This window comes from Aethalodelphis obliquidens, unplaced genomic scaffold (genome assembly GCF_003676395.1).
Source record: "Aethalodelphis obliquidens isolate GAN/ISIS:26980383/991018 unplaced genomic scaffold, ASM367639v1 scaffold3, whole genome shotgun sequence".
In the NCBI taxonomy this organism is placed as follows: domain Eukaryota; kingdom Metazoa; phylum Chordata; class Mammalia; order Artiodactyla; family Delphinidae; genus Aethalodelphis; species Aethalodelphis obliquidens.
In genome coordinates this window covers 43,311,831-43,327,887 of record NW_020837947.1, presented here as the reverse complement: position 1 = coordinate 43,327,887, position 16,057 = coordinate 43,311,831, and the positions used below count along the sequence as shown (strand labels likewise).

The 16,057-nt window shown below is 39.6% G+C and overlaps 1 protein-coding gene across 1 annotated transcript; it reads right to left on the bottom strand.

Annotated features, from left to right (window-relative positions):
• Positions 1-11,872: 11,872 nt before the first annotated feature.
• TSPYL1 (TSPY like 1) lies at positions 11,873-15,537 on the bottom strand. The gene has a single exon (XM_027088149.1). It carries the CDS (start codon positions 15,096-15,098, stop codon positions 13,788-13,790), a length of 1,311 nt encoding a protein of 436 aa, XP_026943950.1. The 5' UTR covers positions 15,099-15,537; the 3' UTR covers positions 11,873-13,787.
• Between the last annotated feature and the right edge of the window lie 520 nt (positions 15,538-16,057).

The window sequence follows — 16,057 nt, the reverse complement described above, 5'->3', positions numbered from 1 at the left end:
GTATTCCATTGTGTGTGTGTGTGTGTGTGTGTGTGTGTGTGTGTGTATATACCACATCTTCTTTATCCATTCATCTGTTGATGGACACTTAGGTTGCTTCCATATCTTGGCAATTGTAAATGCTGCTGCTATGAACATTGGGGTGTATGGTACATATCAAATTTTTTAAAAGATTTGTATCTCCACTACTTGAAACATCCTTGTCTCTGATTATTCCTGTCAATAGAATCATTTTCCACGAATAACAGCCTGCCCATTCTTTAAAACTCCATTCAACCTACCTCATGTAGATTGCACTAGGCATTTTAAATGAATTAATTTCATAAATAAGGACCCAGGAATCACTGAGAAGTTAACTCATCCATGCTCGGACACGTATTAATTGGCCGATTGTCTCCTCTCATCTCCTATACCTTCCTTAACCACCTTACCATTCTATAGCTCTTGTTGCTTTTGCCATCCAGTTGTACTTATTTATCTTCTGTCTTTAACTGTCTTGGTTGTTTCATGCAGATCAGTCTCCTCATCCCAGCTAGACAGGATGGCTGCATAGTGGCTTCTTCTTTAGCATCTACTCTATATATACGGTAGCCCGGTGACAATCTCATAGATTTTAGTGAAACTTAATGATATGATCTAAATGAAGATTTTAAACATGTTTTACCAAAATGTATAATATGGCTATGATGGTATTACAAATTGAAGGTCTGTGGCAACCCCATGTCAAGCAAGTATATAGGCGCCATTTTTCCAACAAGTATTTGCTCACTTGGTGTCTCTGTCACATTTTGGTAATTCTTGAAATATTTCATACTTTTTCTTTATTATTGTTTGTTATAAATATAAACTTTAATGGATGAGGAGTTGCTTCTCATGGATGAGCAAAGAAAGTGCTTTCTTGAGCCAAATCTACTCCTGGTGAAGGTGCTGTGAAGATTGTTGAAATGACAACAAAAGACTTTAAACTTAGTTGATAAAGCAGCAGCAGAGTTTCAGAGGATTGGCTCCAATTCTGAAAGAAGTTCTACTGTGAATAAAATACTATCAGATAGCATCACATGCTACAGAGAAATTGTTCATGAAAGGAAGAGTCAATCTGTGTGGCCAGCTTCACTGGTGTATCTCTTTAAGAAACTGCCCACAGCCATCCCAGCCTTCAGCAGCCACCACGTTGATCAGTCAGCAGCCGTCAGCATCGAGACAAGACTCTCCACTGGCAAAAAAAATTACAACTCGTTGAAGGCTCAGATGATGGTTAGCATTTTTAAACAAGAAAATATTTTTAAATTAAGGTATGTACATTGTTTTTTTAGATATAATGCTATTGCACACTTAGAGACTACAGTATAGTGTAAACATAATTTTGTATGCACTGAGAAGCAAAAAAATTCGTATGACTCACTTTATTGAGATACTCACTTTATTTTGGTGGTCTGGAACTGAACCCACGATATCTCCAAGGTATGCCTGTATATATTCATCATAGCTTACATTTATTTTGCGTCTGCTATACACCAGACACTTACACACTTAAATGTGTTATCTCATTTAATCCTCTCAACACCCCTGAGAGATGATATTATCACCTCCATTTAATGACTCTACCTCAGAAGGAATTGAATGAAGCACAGAGAAATTGAGTTGTTTATCCAAGGTCACACAGCAGTGATAGAGCCAAAATCTGAACCCAGGTAATCTGACTCAGGAACCTGTGCACTCATTCATTATATTATTCTTCAACCCTACACAACATATAAAATGAGAAGGCACTTTCTTAGAAATAAGATCATATGGCCATCCAAATTTAATGTTAAATCATCCACATCCACAAAGTAGTGACTCTTGTTGTGGAAGTGCCCCAACAATACTACTAAGGGGAGACTAAGTTACTAAGGAGAGAAACAAGAATTCATGATCCTCACTTCATGCCTTAAATCAACAGTTCAACCCATTAGATATAACATTCCTCTTTTGTTATTGGTGTTCTACAGACCCCATCTTACTAGAGGAGGACAGAAGGCATGGGCTGGAGTTCCAGCTCTGCCTTTCATGCGCTGTGGAAATCTGGGAAAGTAAAAGGAAGTAATTCTTAAAATATCTATTTTAATTTGTAAATGCTTGGGTATGCCTATATTAAATTAAATGATGAAGTAGTTAGATGGCTATACCTATAGAATCAATAGTTCCGTGTATTTTTTGGAAATTAACCTCTTTTAAGATACATGGTTTGCAAATATTTTCTCCCATTCTATAGGTTGCCTTTCCACGCTATTGACTGTTGATAAAATAAGTCTTAAAAAGCTTCGTGTCAGAGTTTAATTGGCAGTTCTTTTCACTCTTACTGTTAGGCAATGATGTATCTTACAATCAATGTTGTAAATGAAATAAGTTGCTTTTAAAAATGGAATGTATAAACAGTGGAAAAAATTTTTGTTTTCATATGTAGGATAGTGGTAGGTTCTAGGCTTAAATAATAAATTTTTCAACTACATGAATATTCAGCAATGGATAATTAGTTTATATGGGGCACCGTCTATCACACTGCAGGATGCTAGCGTCCTTAATGCCCCTGATGAATGCCAGTAGCACCCACATTCATTGTATTGATAATAACCAAAATAACTCTGGCAAATTTCCCAAGCATCCTCTAGGGGGAGGTACACAAACACATTGAGAATCAGTTTTTTTAATGCTTGTGAATGTGGTATTCCCATTCCTGGTCACTAGAGGGAGGAAGTAGTCTATAAAATAATCTATTATATTTAAAATATTTTATAGGACAATTTTAAATATAATAGCTGGCTTCATTATTTTAAAAAAACAACAAATAATGAACCAAAAAATTAATAATAATCTGACTAGTTTGTCGTTGGTTTTAAAGTTTAAACTGTTCCAAAGAGAATATTTATGCCAATTTTATAAACCATACATTCATTAAAAGAACTAAGGTATGAGTTTTCAACAAATGTTTCATGCTCTATATGTTTTTCAAATTGAATCATAATCGTTTTTATACTTAGGCTATCACTGTTACAAAATTAAAATTTTCTCAGACAAGCTTGTTCGGTTATGATGGCTTCCTGTGACAGCATTTAGCCACTCACCCCACCAGGAAAAAAAAGCCTTGCTTTTACCAATCATAAAGGAAATCAGAGACAAGGTCCCTGACCTGAGTGACCTCATGCCTTTGTATGCTGGGTGTGATGGTTGATTTTGTGTGTCAATTTGACAGGATTAATTTGGCAGATTAAATATTTCTGGGGGTGTCTGTGAGGATGTTTTCTGGAATTAGCATTTGAATTGGTGCACTCAGGAAAGTGTCAGTAGATTGCCCTCCCCAGTTGGGGTGGGCGTCATCCAATCCGGGAACGCCTGAATAGAACAAAAAGGTAGAGGAAGAATTTGCCTCTTTTATTTCCTGCCTGAGTACTTGAGCTGGGACATCAATCTTCTCCTGCCCTTGGACTGGTAATCATACCATCAGCTCCCCTGGTTCTCAGGCCTTGGAATTCAGATGGGTATTATACCATTACCAGCTCTCCTGGGTCTACAGCTTGCAGATGGCAGATCGTGAGACTTCTCAGCCTCCATAACCACACAAGCCAATTCCTTATAATAAGTCTCTTCCTGTTGTTTCTATTTCTCTGGCAAACCCTACTAATACGCTGAATAAAGACACATATGTTGGAATCAGACAGATCTGGCTTTAAATCTCAATTGTGCCACTTACTAGCTGTTCAGTTTGAACAGATCACTTGACTTCTCTAAGCCACAATTTCCTTATGTATAAGATGAATATAATAAAACTTAATTTACAGGACTGTTGTGAAGATGAAACATGTGTAAAGTATTTATCCCAGTGGGCTTTCAATAAATAAAAGCTGACTTGGTAATTTTTATTATTTTTATGTTGTTTTACGTATATTGAATACACTGCAGACAGTACAAAATCAACATCAAATTCTGTTATGAAACAATAAGTATATCGAAGTTCAAAGATGAAAGAAATCCATAAAGGGTGAAGCAGTAAGTGAAAGAAAGGACAGTTGAATTGGACAAAGTAAATATAATTGGAATAATCTGAGAAAAACATAAAACATTAGGATGTAGTAATAATACTTGACTGCGATGTTCCAGTTATTTCTAAATGATTCTAGACATATAGTATATTTCCAGTTCATAGAAAAAGTTTATTGCTGGAACTAAATGCATTACCTCATTCTTCCACATAATATTACTTTATACAATACTTTAAGGGAAAAAAATTTTGTGAAATATATACCTTTAATAGCTAATTGGAGAGGATTCAGCAAAACTGACCCAAGAGTAAACTTGAGAAATTCGGCCATTACTTAACAATAGTTGACTACAACAGTACCTAGACTACCAGATACCCACCAGTTCTTAGGCCCATCTCAACACAACTCGTAATTGCACCGTGCTAAGAGAAGGCAGAGCTTGGTGAAAAGGATAAGTATTAAGTATCTGTTATAAGTAATCACTCTGTTGACTCAATTAAACCTCAATAAATATACATCCTCTACATTTCTTAGTGATATCAACAGTTCTTTACATCTCAGCTGCCAAATTCCAGAATGATATTAAAACATTTGACATTTGGCCCACTCTGTTCTTCTGAGGAAAAGTAAAACTAAGCATTTAACTCAGACAGTAAATATCAAAAATTATATTTTAAAATACAGGAAATAGATATCTGATGGGGTCTGGATACCTTCTATTGTTTAACATGAAGATAAACAGATATATAAAGATAAATAAATATATCCTTTTTAAAACCATTTATGAATGAATTAGGATTAACTTTCAATTAAGGCCAAGATACTTGTACTTAACTAGGATTTTATGTATGTTTTTATGCCAAACTTGCAAGCTGCTGCAATGTGGTAAAATGTGCCCTAGCTTGAAATAAGAAACCCTAATTGAATGCAGCCTGTGCTGCTTACATCTAGATGAATACATTTCAATTTGCTGAGCCTCTATTTCCCTATTTATTAGTAAATGGGAATAGTGGTATGGAAACCTAAAACAAGAGCATACATGGAAATTCATGATATTTCTAACAATCTGTGGAGAAGGTTATGGAGACAGAGATGTATACTTGAAGGAGAACTGGATATCCCCAAGGCTCAAATTGTGACTCATGGGACAAGGAATTCAACTGTGATTAAAAGAAGGTCAGAGAAGCATCTTGTAGGCATCTGAATGTGCAGAAATGGAATGGGAAGCTCAGGGGGATTCTTGAGGGTGCCCCCAGGGAGACTGTTACTGAGTATATCAGTATCACCTACAGAACAATATGCCCTGAGCAGACTGGACTTCTTCAGCGACCAGAGGATAACAGAACCTCTTAGTTTGTAAGTTAAGGGTATCTCCAAAGAGATCAATTTTGGCCTGGAATTAAGGGAGAAAAAGTTAAAAAAAAAAAAAAAGTAATTCCAAAATTGGAATTATACTACAGCATGAGAACAACTTGCAAATACAGTCTTGCAAGTAGAGTCAGCAACTTTTAAGCACAGAAGGAGAGAAGCCAAAACACTGGAGATGGGCAAATGGAGTTCCAGTTTTTGAATTCTCAACAATTTTAAAATCTGCTACTTATTGAGGTTATAACTTACATAAAGTGCATGAAATTTAAGTGTACAGTTGGGCAAGTTTTGACAAGTGGATACATCTGTGTTATCATCACCCAAATTAAGACGGGGAGCATTACTATCACCTCTGAAAGTTTGCTCATGCTTCTTTCTAGTTACTCTCCCCAATCTACTTTTTGGATTTCTGTCACCATACGTAAGTTTCCTGGGCTAGTGACCTTCACATATATGGAATTATACAGTATGTACTCTTTTATCTGGCATCTTTCACTTAACATGATTTAGAGATTCAACTATGTTGCTGCATAATCAAGTTTGGTCCTTCTTGTTACTGAGTATACACTACATGTAGTGTTCCATTGTATGAATACATCATAATTTATTCATTCACTTGGTGGTGGACATTTGGTTTGCTCTAATTTTGAGCTATTGTGAATAAAACTGCTGTGAACATTCTTGTGCTGTGTGTAAATCATACCTTAAGAAAGAAAACAAAGACAAATACCAAAAACAAACAAACAAAATCTATTATTAGGTAACATCTTTGGTCACTTAAAATAGCAAAGAGAATGGCTGAGGCAAAAACAACAGTGAGGTGGTAGGGGTTAAATATTTGAAACTCAGTGTTAACCACTATTAGTGTGATCACGGAAATGCAAATTGATTCAAATGGGATATGTATACTGACTAGAAATCAAGCGGAGAACACACTATTTTCCTATACTAAGCTTTCCTGAACTCTGGAATCAGAGTCTGAAGCTTAAAAAAAATGAAGACTTGGAAATGAAGACATTCACAGGCTTCTGTGTACAAATCATGCTTTTAGTACCTGTGGCTGATTCTGCAATGCCAATCTCTGATCCATCAGTGGGTCTCAACCTCAAGAAATGTGTGCTGAAGCCCTCATTAAGACCCATATTTCTAGAACTTCGTAAAGGAGTACATGAATCCCAAAATAAGTTTCTAGATATATGGTCAATTTGGGGCAATGTTGGGTCTTATCTAGAGCTGTATGAAATAACCCACCTTCACCAATAACTCTTCACAATAATATATGCTTCCTACTTACTTCTTATAGTCTCTAATTATAGAACAATCTTTTAAATATGAGTATTTATTTTTATTACTTTGATGGAAATTGAGCAGGTCTATAAACTAGGCTTTTAATTGTGCACTTCTGTAGTTATTTGTTTTCTAATTTTGATGACTGATTAAAAATAAGCTCTATAACATCATTTTTAATATTTCTCCAACTTTATTTTGAAAAATTTCAAACCCACAGAAGTTGAAGTAGTAATATTAAAATATTAATACTGCCTTCAAAAAAAAAAAGCAGAGTGATCAATAGAGGTAAAAAAAAGATCACTAAGAAGTCATTTTCTTTTTTGACAAGGAAATTTGAAAGACAAAGCACATCTGCTATAATGGACTGCATCTGGGAGGAAATGGCACACTTTTCTAACCCCTCTGCCTGGAGGGGGCATCTTTCCGTAATTCCTTAAGAGGTGCCAAGTATGCTTGCTGATGCCCTAGAACAAAGTTAAAACCACACACACACACACACACACACACACACACACACACACACACACACACACACACACACACACACACACACACACACACACACACACGATAACAGGTGGATCTACAGTTGATGGAAAGATCCTGTCTTAAAGATGCTATGTCACTCTGAAAGGAAGATCCCGGGAGGGAGAAGTTCAACAATGAGGTGGCTACAGACTAGATTTGCAAACGACATGAAATTAAGGAGAATTACTCATTAGAAAGAATCCTCCAAATGTGAATAAGTTAGGAGAATTAGCCTAACAGAATAAAATTTAGTATAGATACGTGTAAAGTGTTGGACACAAAGTTCAATAAAATGCAGTAAGATGGTGAAGCCAAACTCAGCAGCATGTGAATACTTTAAAACTTAAGGGTTTAGTAAAAGGGTAATATTGCTGCCCCAAAAGCTAATGCTCTCCCAGGATCCATTTAAAGAAATATACTATTCATAATAAAGGCAGAAAAAAAAATCTCATTCTGTTTTGTTATTTGGATGTTATTTTGTTCAGTTCTGGGCACCGAGTTTAGTAAGAGCACTGGCATAATAAATCTTGTTTAATTAGCATACAAAACAGAGGAGGAACATTGAAGGAACTGATATATAGCCAGGTTGGTGAGGGGACATTGACAAGGATGTAATGAAGATCTTCAAGTACTTAGAACTCTTTGGTGGAATCAGGCTAATTCCATTCTGCAAGACTACAGGGGTCAAAATAATGGAGCAAATGTGCTGTGCGGGTACTATATGCCAGGCCCTTTGCAATAGCTAGATGTTGTAAGGCAGTGGATTTCTGAGTAAATTTAACAAAACTGAAAACGAGTGAGCATTCCCTCACTTCAGGAGTCCAAGGAAAGGTTATCCATGATTCTAAAACCTGTCTGCACCTTGAGATCTAATTTAATTGGTTTCAGGGAGTGCCTAAGCATCAGGATTTTTTCAAAGCTCCCCAGCTATTTATAATGGGCAGTCAGGTTTGATAAATACTAAGCTAGATGACTGCTTGTCTGGATATGTACTAAATAAGAAATTAAAATGAGAGGCAGGTAAATGAAAATTAGTATTTTTTAGTTATATTATATGCCAGGCATTGTGCTTGGCATTTTCACACTCTAACCTTTATTAACTATGTTAATACTTGGAATCTTTTAGCACAGTGCTTGGAACATAGTAAGCTCCCAATTGGTTGCTGTTACTATCCTCTCTATAACCATATAATCTATTCTCCAAATATATCCTGGGAAAATATTAGCTTATAATAAAGATATTATCATCCCTGCTTTACGGACAAGGAAACCGAGGCTCAGGGAAGGTATTTACTTTGGCTAATGCACTAGGTGGTAGACTGTAAAACTGAGTTAATCCCAATTTAAAACCAGCCTGTCTTCCCTGTCTCTTCAAGTTGCTAATAAGACATTTGGTTATTTATAAAAATTAGCAATTTACCTAACTGACCTTTTACATTTTTAATAGAACCATTTCTTCCTGGCCTGTTCTCAGGGAAATTATATTAAATGCAAATCCTGAAAAAGTGAAGCCAAGTAGACATTGTTTTCCTAACCTAGCCCCATGGAAATTCTTCTGTAGGTTTCGAGAACCTCTGAAGTCAGAGGAAATAGATCAAGGTGACCCTACAGAGCTCAAACAATTCACTTCAAGCAAACATGGAGATGGAGCTGGTACTGTTCACAAGTGAAACACCTCCCATTCTGATGAATAGATAAAGATTGTTATCTGTCACTTCCATACAATCTAGGACTTCAATTATATACTAACATTGAGGGAGAGGAAGATGGCCTTGAGGGTATGGTCCTGATCATCTCTGACACCTCCTCCTGGCCACATTAAGCCCCGAGTTTTCTTATGCACATAACTAGTTTGAGGATGTGAATTTGCTGAAGAGGAAACATCCAAAGAATGGCACCCCCTTAATGAGATAGTTCCTCAAGGGCAAGGACAACCTTTACTTTACTATCCCATATAATCCTTAATATAGTATCCAATACAAAATAGTAATTGCTTCAAATTGTAATTTTCACTACACTTTAGACGACACTAATTTTCAAAAATAAAATACGCTTTTCAGGAAGGTACAGAGAACATAAAAATATAAAATAAATATTAAAAAATAAAATAAAATATACTTCTTCAAGTGGTGAGCATTGAATTGACTTGGTCCAAAGCTAGCTTGGGATATTTTCTTTCTGTTGCTGGCCAATTGTTAAAATTTGGAGCCCACATAACATACACAAAATGGTGTGTTTACTGACTGAAATTATTTTCTGAGCTTCATGTACATCTGTAAACCAAAAAATACAGACCATTTTATTCTAGAAAAATACGAAGCTGTAGGTCATAAACGTTGTTAGAGACTATTTATTTATTTTTTATTTATTTATTTTTGGCTGAGTTGCGTCTTCCTTGCTGCGCCCGGGCTTTCTCTAGTTGTGGCGAGCGGGGGCTACTCTTCGTTGTGGTGCGCCGGCTTCTCATTGCGGTGGCTTCTCTTGTTGCGGAGCACGGGCTCTAAGCGCACGGGCTTCAGTAGTTGTGGCTCACGGGCTCTAGAGCACAGGCTCAGTAGTTGCGGCACACGGGCTTAGTTGCTCCGTGGCATGTGGGATCTTCCCGGACCAGGGTTCAAACCCGTGTCCCCTGCATTGACAGGCGGATTCTTATCCACTGCGCCACCAGGGAAGCCCGAGACTACCTTAAATAACCAATGTAACTATCAGTTACAAGTGCAAATTTGGCACCCATATCTACCCTACTTATACCCCAAATTAATTTACGCAATACGTTTTATGAAGTACTGAGTATATCTTAGGTACTCAAAAACAAATTGATTAAAGACATATCATTTTACCTTTTACCCATTGGCTTCTAGCTATACTTTACGCATCTTGAATTTTAGCTAGATAAACCTTGCCCTAAAGTCACAAAAAATTTCATGGGGAGAAAAGATTAACATGTTAAACTTTTACAGATATTTTATATACTTTGACATATTCATCAAGAAGTCTAGAACCACACTGTCCTATATAAAATTTACCAGCAGCCACTTTTTAAAAATGGGTAAGTAGGGGAAATTAATTTTATTAATATTTATTTAACCCAATATATCAAAAATATTTCAATATGCAATCGATATAAAAATTCAGACATTTTACATTCTGTTTTTCCACACTAAGTCTTTGAAATCAAGTATGTATTTTATACTTTAGCAGATCTCAATCTGGACTAACCACATTTCAAGTGCTCAATAGCCATTGGTGACAAGTGGCTACTGTATTAGACAGAACATGTCTATAGAGTCTAACCCCCTTTCTATCTCCAGTGTGATCGTCACCTTAAAATGTACAAAAACAAAGCACATAAAAGTTGATCCAAAATTAATGCCCTGTTAAAACAGCAAGTGAAAAGTTAGTTATAGTGTTTAAACCTTTTCTAATTATTAAACAAGAAATTTATTTAAGAAAGGCTTTGCAAATTTGTTGACAATCACTTTTACAAATGCCTTGAAAACTGTTTTCTTCTTTCCATTACCTCATCAAAAGTCTTTTCTGGGTACTAAGTTATTTTGTTCTTTTTTTCCATTTGAGTTATTCATTTTGTCATTCAATAAATATTTATCTGGTGACAAGTACGGGCAAAACATTATGCTAGATGCAGCAATGAGGGTAACAGACACCCTACCTCTGCTTTCACAAAGCTTTCAAATTAGAAAGAAAGGGTAAGAGTGAAAAACATGTGAAAGTATATCTCTTTATTTTACTGTATCACTGTGTCAATTATTTGGACATCAGTCTTTCCCCAATTCTTTTTTTTTTTTTTTTTGCGGTACGCGGGCCTCTCACCCTTGTGGTCTCTCACATTGCGGAGCACAGGCTCCAGACGCGCAGGCTCAGCGGCCATGGCTCACCGGCCCAGCCGCTCCGCAGCACGTGGGATCCTCCCAGACCGGGACACGAACCCGTGTCCCCTGAGTCGGCAGGCGGACTCTCAACCACTGCGCCACCAGGGAAGCCCTCCCCAATTCTTTAACAACAAGGGGAATGGTCTTGTTATCTTCCCAGGGCCTGACAAAATGCCTTAATATTTGTGGAATTCACTATAATGAATTATTACATGTTATTTTCTAGAACAGAGGTCCCTACAAAGTACACTAAGTACAAGAAGAAATATTTCATCTTCCCTAAGAAAAATAGAAAAACTATAAGGCAAAAGAGTTATCTATGACAGGCCTTAAAGGATTTGCCACAGAAGGTGGTGAGGTTTGAAGTAAACAAGTTTCTACAGTTGAGAAAGTATAAGGATAGAAGAGTGTATCACTCATGATAAGAACTCTATGAATGTTTGCTTACTAAATGCACAAATGAATAAAGAGAGCCTGAATGACCTGAGAATATCATTTATAGAGACAGAAATGGAAGCTTTAAGGAAGTGAAGGGGGGATAGTGTTACACAAGCTGTATGGAAAAGAATGCAATCATGAGTAAGAAGTTGAAATTGTTACCATTTTAAAGTAAAACAACAGAAACAACAAACCTCCCTACTGAAAGTACAGTAGTGTTCCTCATTTTCTTACTTTTGGGATAACGCCTACTGTATCCATTTAAGAACTTTCCATAACCTGCCATCACCTAGAACAATTTCTTCATGTGTGTTTATGTGCAGGGTGAGAAATAAGAAATCTAGCAGAGTAACATGCTTTTATTTTACCATCATTCATATAAGGAAAGACAAATGTATCAATGGTATACTTTCAATGAGACAGAGCAACCTCACAAGTATTTATGCTACTTAGGAAAAGAGACACATCAATTACTAAGTTGTTAACTGGGAAATTATCAAGACAATCAAGCCACACATTTTTAGTATGTTATTTTTCCACGAAGACAACAATTTCCAAAGTCTTAATAATATGACAAGAACTAGTTATTCAAATTGTATTTCTAAGGATACGGTTTTAACAGAAACAAGTTGAAATCCGCTATTCACTTAAGTCTCTATATCATACAGGAAAATAAGACTGTTCCAAATGTTCCCAACTGAAAGCAAAATAAAGCCTGTACAGCTCAATTTTCCCAGTAAGCAGAAATAACATAACAAGATTTACTAAATACTAATGAAATAAAAGACACAGTCAAATGAAAAGTCAGTCAAAATGAAAATGAGAGAAAGCACTCAAAGTTGAGTTGCATTTCTTTAAAGATCTCTTCTCTAGACAACATATTTAACATTCCAACCCCCTTCAATTCTCCCATGTTTATCCTGAGAAAAATAACTTCTCTCATCACCACTGACAGAGAAAGAACCTTCCTTGAAGGCTCTCAGTCTTAATTTTAGGCCCAATTTTTACCTGGCTCATTTTTGCCTGTGGTCTTCTGTTTAGTTTCCCATGCTTTGGGCACCCATCACAGTATCTTTAGTTCTTCCATCCATTAGGGCCTAGATATCGCTTTTCATTTAATCTAATAAATCTGTCTCCCTTTAAACCCTCTAGATGTTGCTAAAGTGGGTGGAGGATAGGGAAGAAAGCAGAGGGAAGTAAGAGCTCTGGTAGTCTATTACACAAGACAACCTGTCTCTGGAAATAATGGAGAGCCAAATTAAAACTAAAAGACCTGATTCTGCAGATGTTTATGAGCTATCACTTCTTTTAAGAGCCAGGAGAGAGACAATGGAGAAAGTGTACTGCCACCCTGGCACTTAATCACGCTCCCGATGAGAAAAGGAGGCACAAAGAGGTACCTAGGTTTTGGCTGAATTCACTAGTTGAGGCTGAGAAAGCCTGGTACTTTGAAAGGACACCAGCCTTAGACCATCCTGCCACAAGGACAAGTCTAACTTGTCACCTCAACCACTTGCCTGACAGTTAATAGGGTTCTGGATGAAGGGAGTGGAGGGAAGGGGGGTGCGGTGAGGAATAGAGGAGAGGTCTTTTGGGGAGAAGAATGGAAGGTCTTTTGTGTGCCAGCAGGAAACCTGGAGACTGTTTACCAGAAACCAGAGTGGGGCTGACAATGGTCTAGAAGATGTTCATCCAGTAGGTAGCAGCCAAGGGCACAGCCAGTAGCAGACAGCAACAGGCGGTGACCAGAGGCACAAGAAGAGCAATGGAGTCACATAAATCATACAGGCCAAGTGGTCCACTGCTGTTCTCCCTTGATATCATTAAAGGCCCGCAACTGTCCACAGGCCATATGCCTGTACTGCAGAGCAAAGTGGGCAGAATGGGCTCCTAGACAAATCTAGAATTCCCAGTATAAGAGGCAGACCGGAGGCCCTGGGAACAAACGGGGTCCAAGTAGTGCAGATAAAGGCAGTGCAATTTACATCATCACAAACTTGGCTTAGGAGTGGGGTGAATCATGGCCATGCAGCATGTGATATTAATGCACATGTGGAAGTGGTGGAGCGTGGTCATGACGGTCTCAATCTTGAGGCTGAGAGAACTGAATGTCCAAGGGAAAAAGGCTGCAGAAATGTCAGAAAAAGAAAGGGGGAAAAAAAAAGTAGAAGGCATACCCATTTCTGTTGCCCAAGCACAGGTCCAGCAAGGGGCGGAAAGGAACTTTATGCAGGAACACTACCAAGGGCAAAGTTTAACCAGACTGGAACCCAAAGGGCCTGGGGATCTCCACTGGCTCCCTTATTGGGCGACGTCTGGCTCTATGGACTCCTTCACGCAGCAGGTAGTATTGCAGTGGATTTGGCCACAGGTCCTCTTTGATAATCTCAGCAATCCTGTCAGACTCTGGAAGGCTGTGGTCTGAAAACCAGGTGAAGAAATTGCAAACGACCTCTTGGTTCCTGCGAATGAAGGACTGGGGTTCACGGCCCCGGCGCCATATGATTGGAGTGGAAAGAGACACCACTCGGCCAGAGGCTCTGACCTCATATTCCTTGACAATCAGCTTGTTTCGGAAATAGGGGTTTCTTCGAAAGAAGAACTTGAACTTGCAGCCTGTTCGAGGGTGCCTGAGCTCCTTCACCTCCAAATTGGTTATGTATCTTAACATCTCTGCATCTTGGCCCCTAATCATGGGGGACAACTGGGGGTGGTTCCGAAAGGCAGTGACCCAGAAGCCCGGGATATTCTGAATGATGTAGTTCCTCCGCTCCAGGTAGTGTCGACGCATCCGTCCGAACTTATGTTCTAGTTGCTGAAAGGCCCGGTCAGCCTGAGCATTCACAGTGTCCAGCTCCAGCTGGATGGCCTCCAGAGGGTTCATGCGGAGATCCATCCGCAGGGGCCGGTGCCCTGCCTCCTCCACCACTCTATTCTCCACCATTTCTATTTCTTCACCTACTGGTTTCTCCTCCATCTCCAGCTCCTGCTCCACTCCCTCCCCCTCCTTCACTCCTTCCTTCTCCGCCACCTCCTCATCCACTGCGACTGAGAAGAGGGGGCCCTCTTCAGTCTTCACTTCCTCAGCCTTCGCCTCCGCCATCAGCTCAGATGCGAACCTCTCCGCGCCACAGGTTTCTAGGGCCTTCTCCCCACCCGGGCCCCGCGGCTCTCCCCGCCGGCAGCCATTTCCCCGGCTGCCGTCCGTCGCCAGGGATACAAACGCCGTTTCCAGTCTCTCACTGGGAGGCGGGGCCTGTTCTTGCCCCGCTTCGGGCGCTACGTAACCGCCATCCCCACCGCCTCCGATCTGGGGCTTACCGTCACAGACCGGATCTGCGGGAGCAGCGCGGGGAGCGCCCCGCTCCTCTGGAAGCTGGGACGGTGCGGGCGCCACGGCTTCGAAGCTCCCCTCACCCGTCTCCGCCATCACCTGTGACGCCTCGGTTTCCTCACGGAGCTTCAGGCACCTGGGAGAATCCAGGTCTCCGGGGGCACGGTCGGGGACGGTGAGACTGCGGGTTTCAGGGAGAGGCGTCCTCTCGACCCCATCCGGGCCGCTCATGTTGGCAGCAGCCAGACAAACGTCAGGCTACCGTCTGCTTTTCCCCGCAGAAGCCGCGCTCAGCGAAAACCCGCCGCTCTCACCGAAAACTCGCCGCTCTCTCCACCCACTCGCTAGTGTCGCGAGCCTCTCCGTGAGGGTGACGTCACGGCTGTAGATCTCACCCTGACGCGAGAATTGGCAAGTCCTGGCGTGGCTTACCTGGTACCCTGCGATCCGAGCGTGTTTTCTTAGTTTTATTCCTATGAATTTAATCGGGTGGACTGGTAGTTTGACTTACGTAAATAAATGTGGCTCGCACTCAGAGGCTGAAGCAGTGAGGACCTTCCCTGCGATGCATCTGGAGAGTACCTCCAGCTTGTAGGGATCCCAGTACTACACTGCCTGCTGTCGTCTGAAAACAAGTTTTTCTGGTGTTTGGTATTTTCTAGGCAGGAAGGTAAATCTACTCCCTGTTATTCCATAATGGCCAGGAGCAAACATCTTCTCTTTATTTTTAAACTAAGTTGAATAGCAAATTGTTTCCCTTTTCTCAAGTAGAAGTGAAATGAAAATTTTCTGGCCTCTGACATCACTGGGAGAAAAAGCTACTGAGCGACTTTTCACCACGAAACTGATGCATATTGTTCCTTGCTAGTCTTACCTTTATAATCTGCATCAAAGAGGAGCTTGTCCTGCGTAATGTCTGCAGGAATTAAGTCAGGATCGATTTGCTAAATCTTGCTCCATGGCCCCTCACTGCAGGAAATAGAAAAGCTATTTCCAGCCCCGTAAACTATTAACCTATTAACGAGTTTAGTTCTGCAAGGAGGTAGGAAAGGTTGGCTTTGGTGAAGTATCTATTCATGGTAATTAGCTCATAGAGCTAACTTTAAGAGGGATGTCAGTGTCTCTGGTTTAGTTGACTTGTGAGGAAAACTGGTGTTAGAGAGTTAGGAGGCCTCAGAGAAATACCGGTG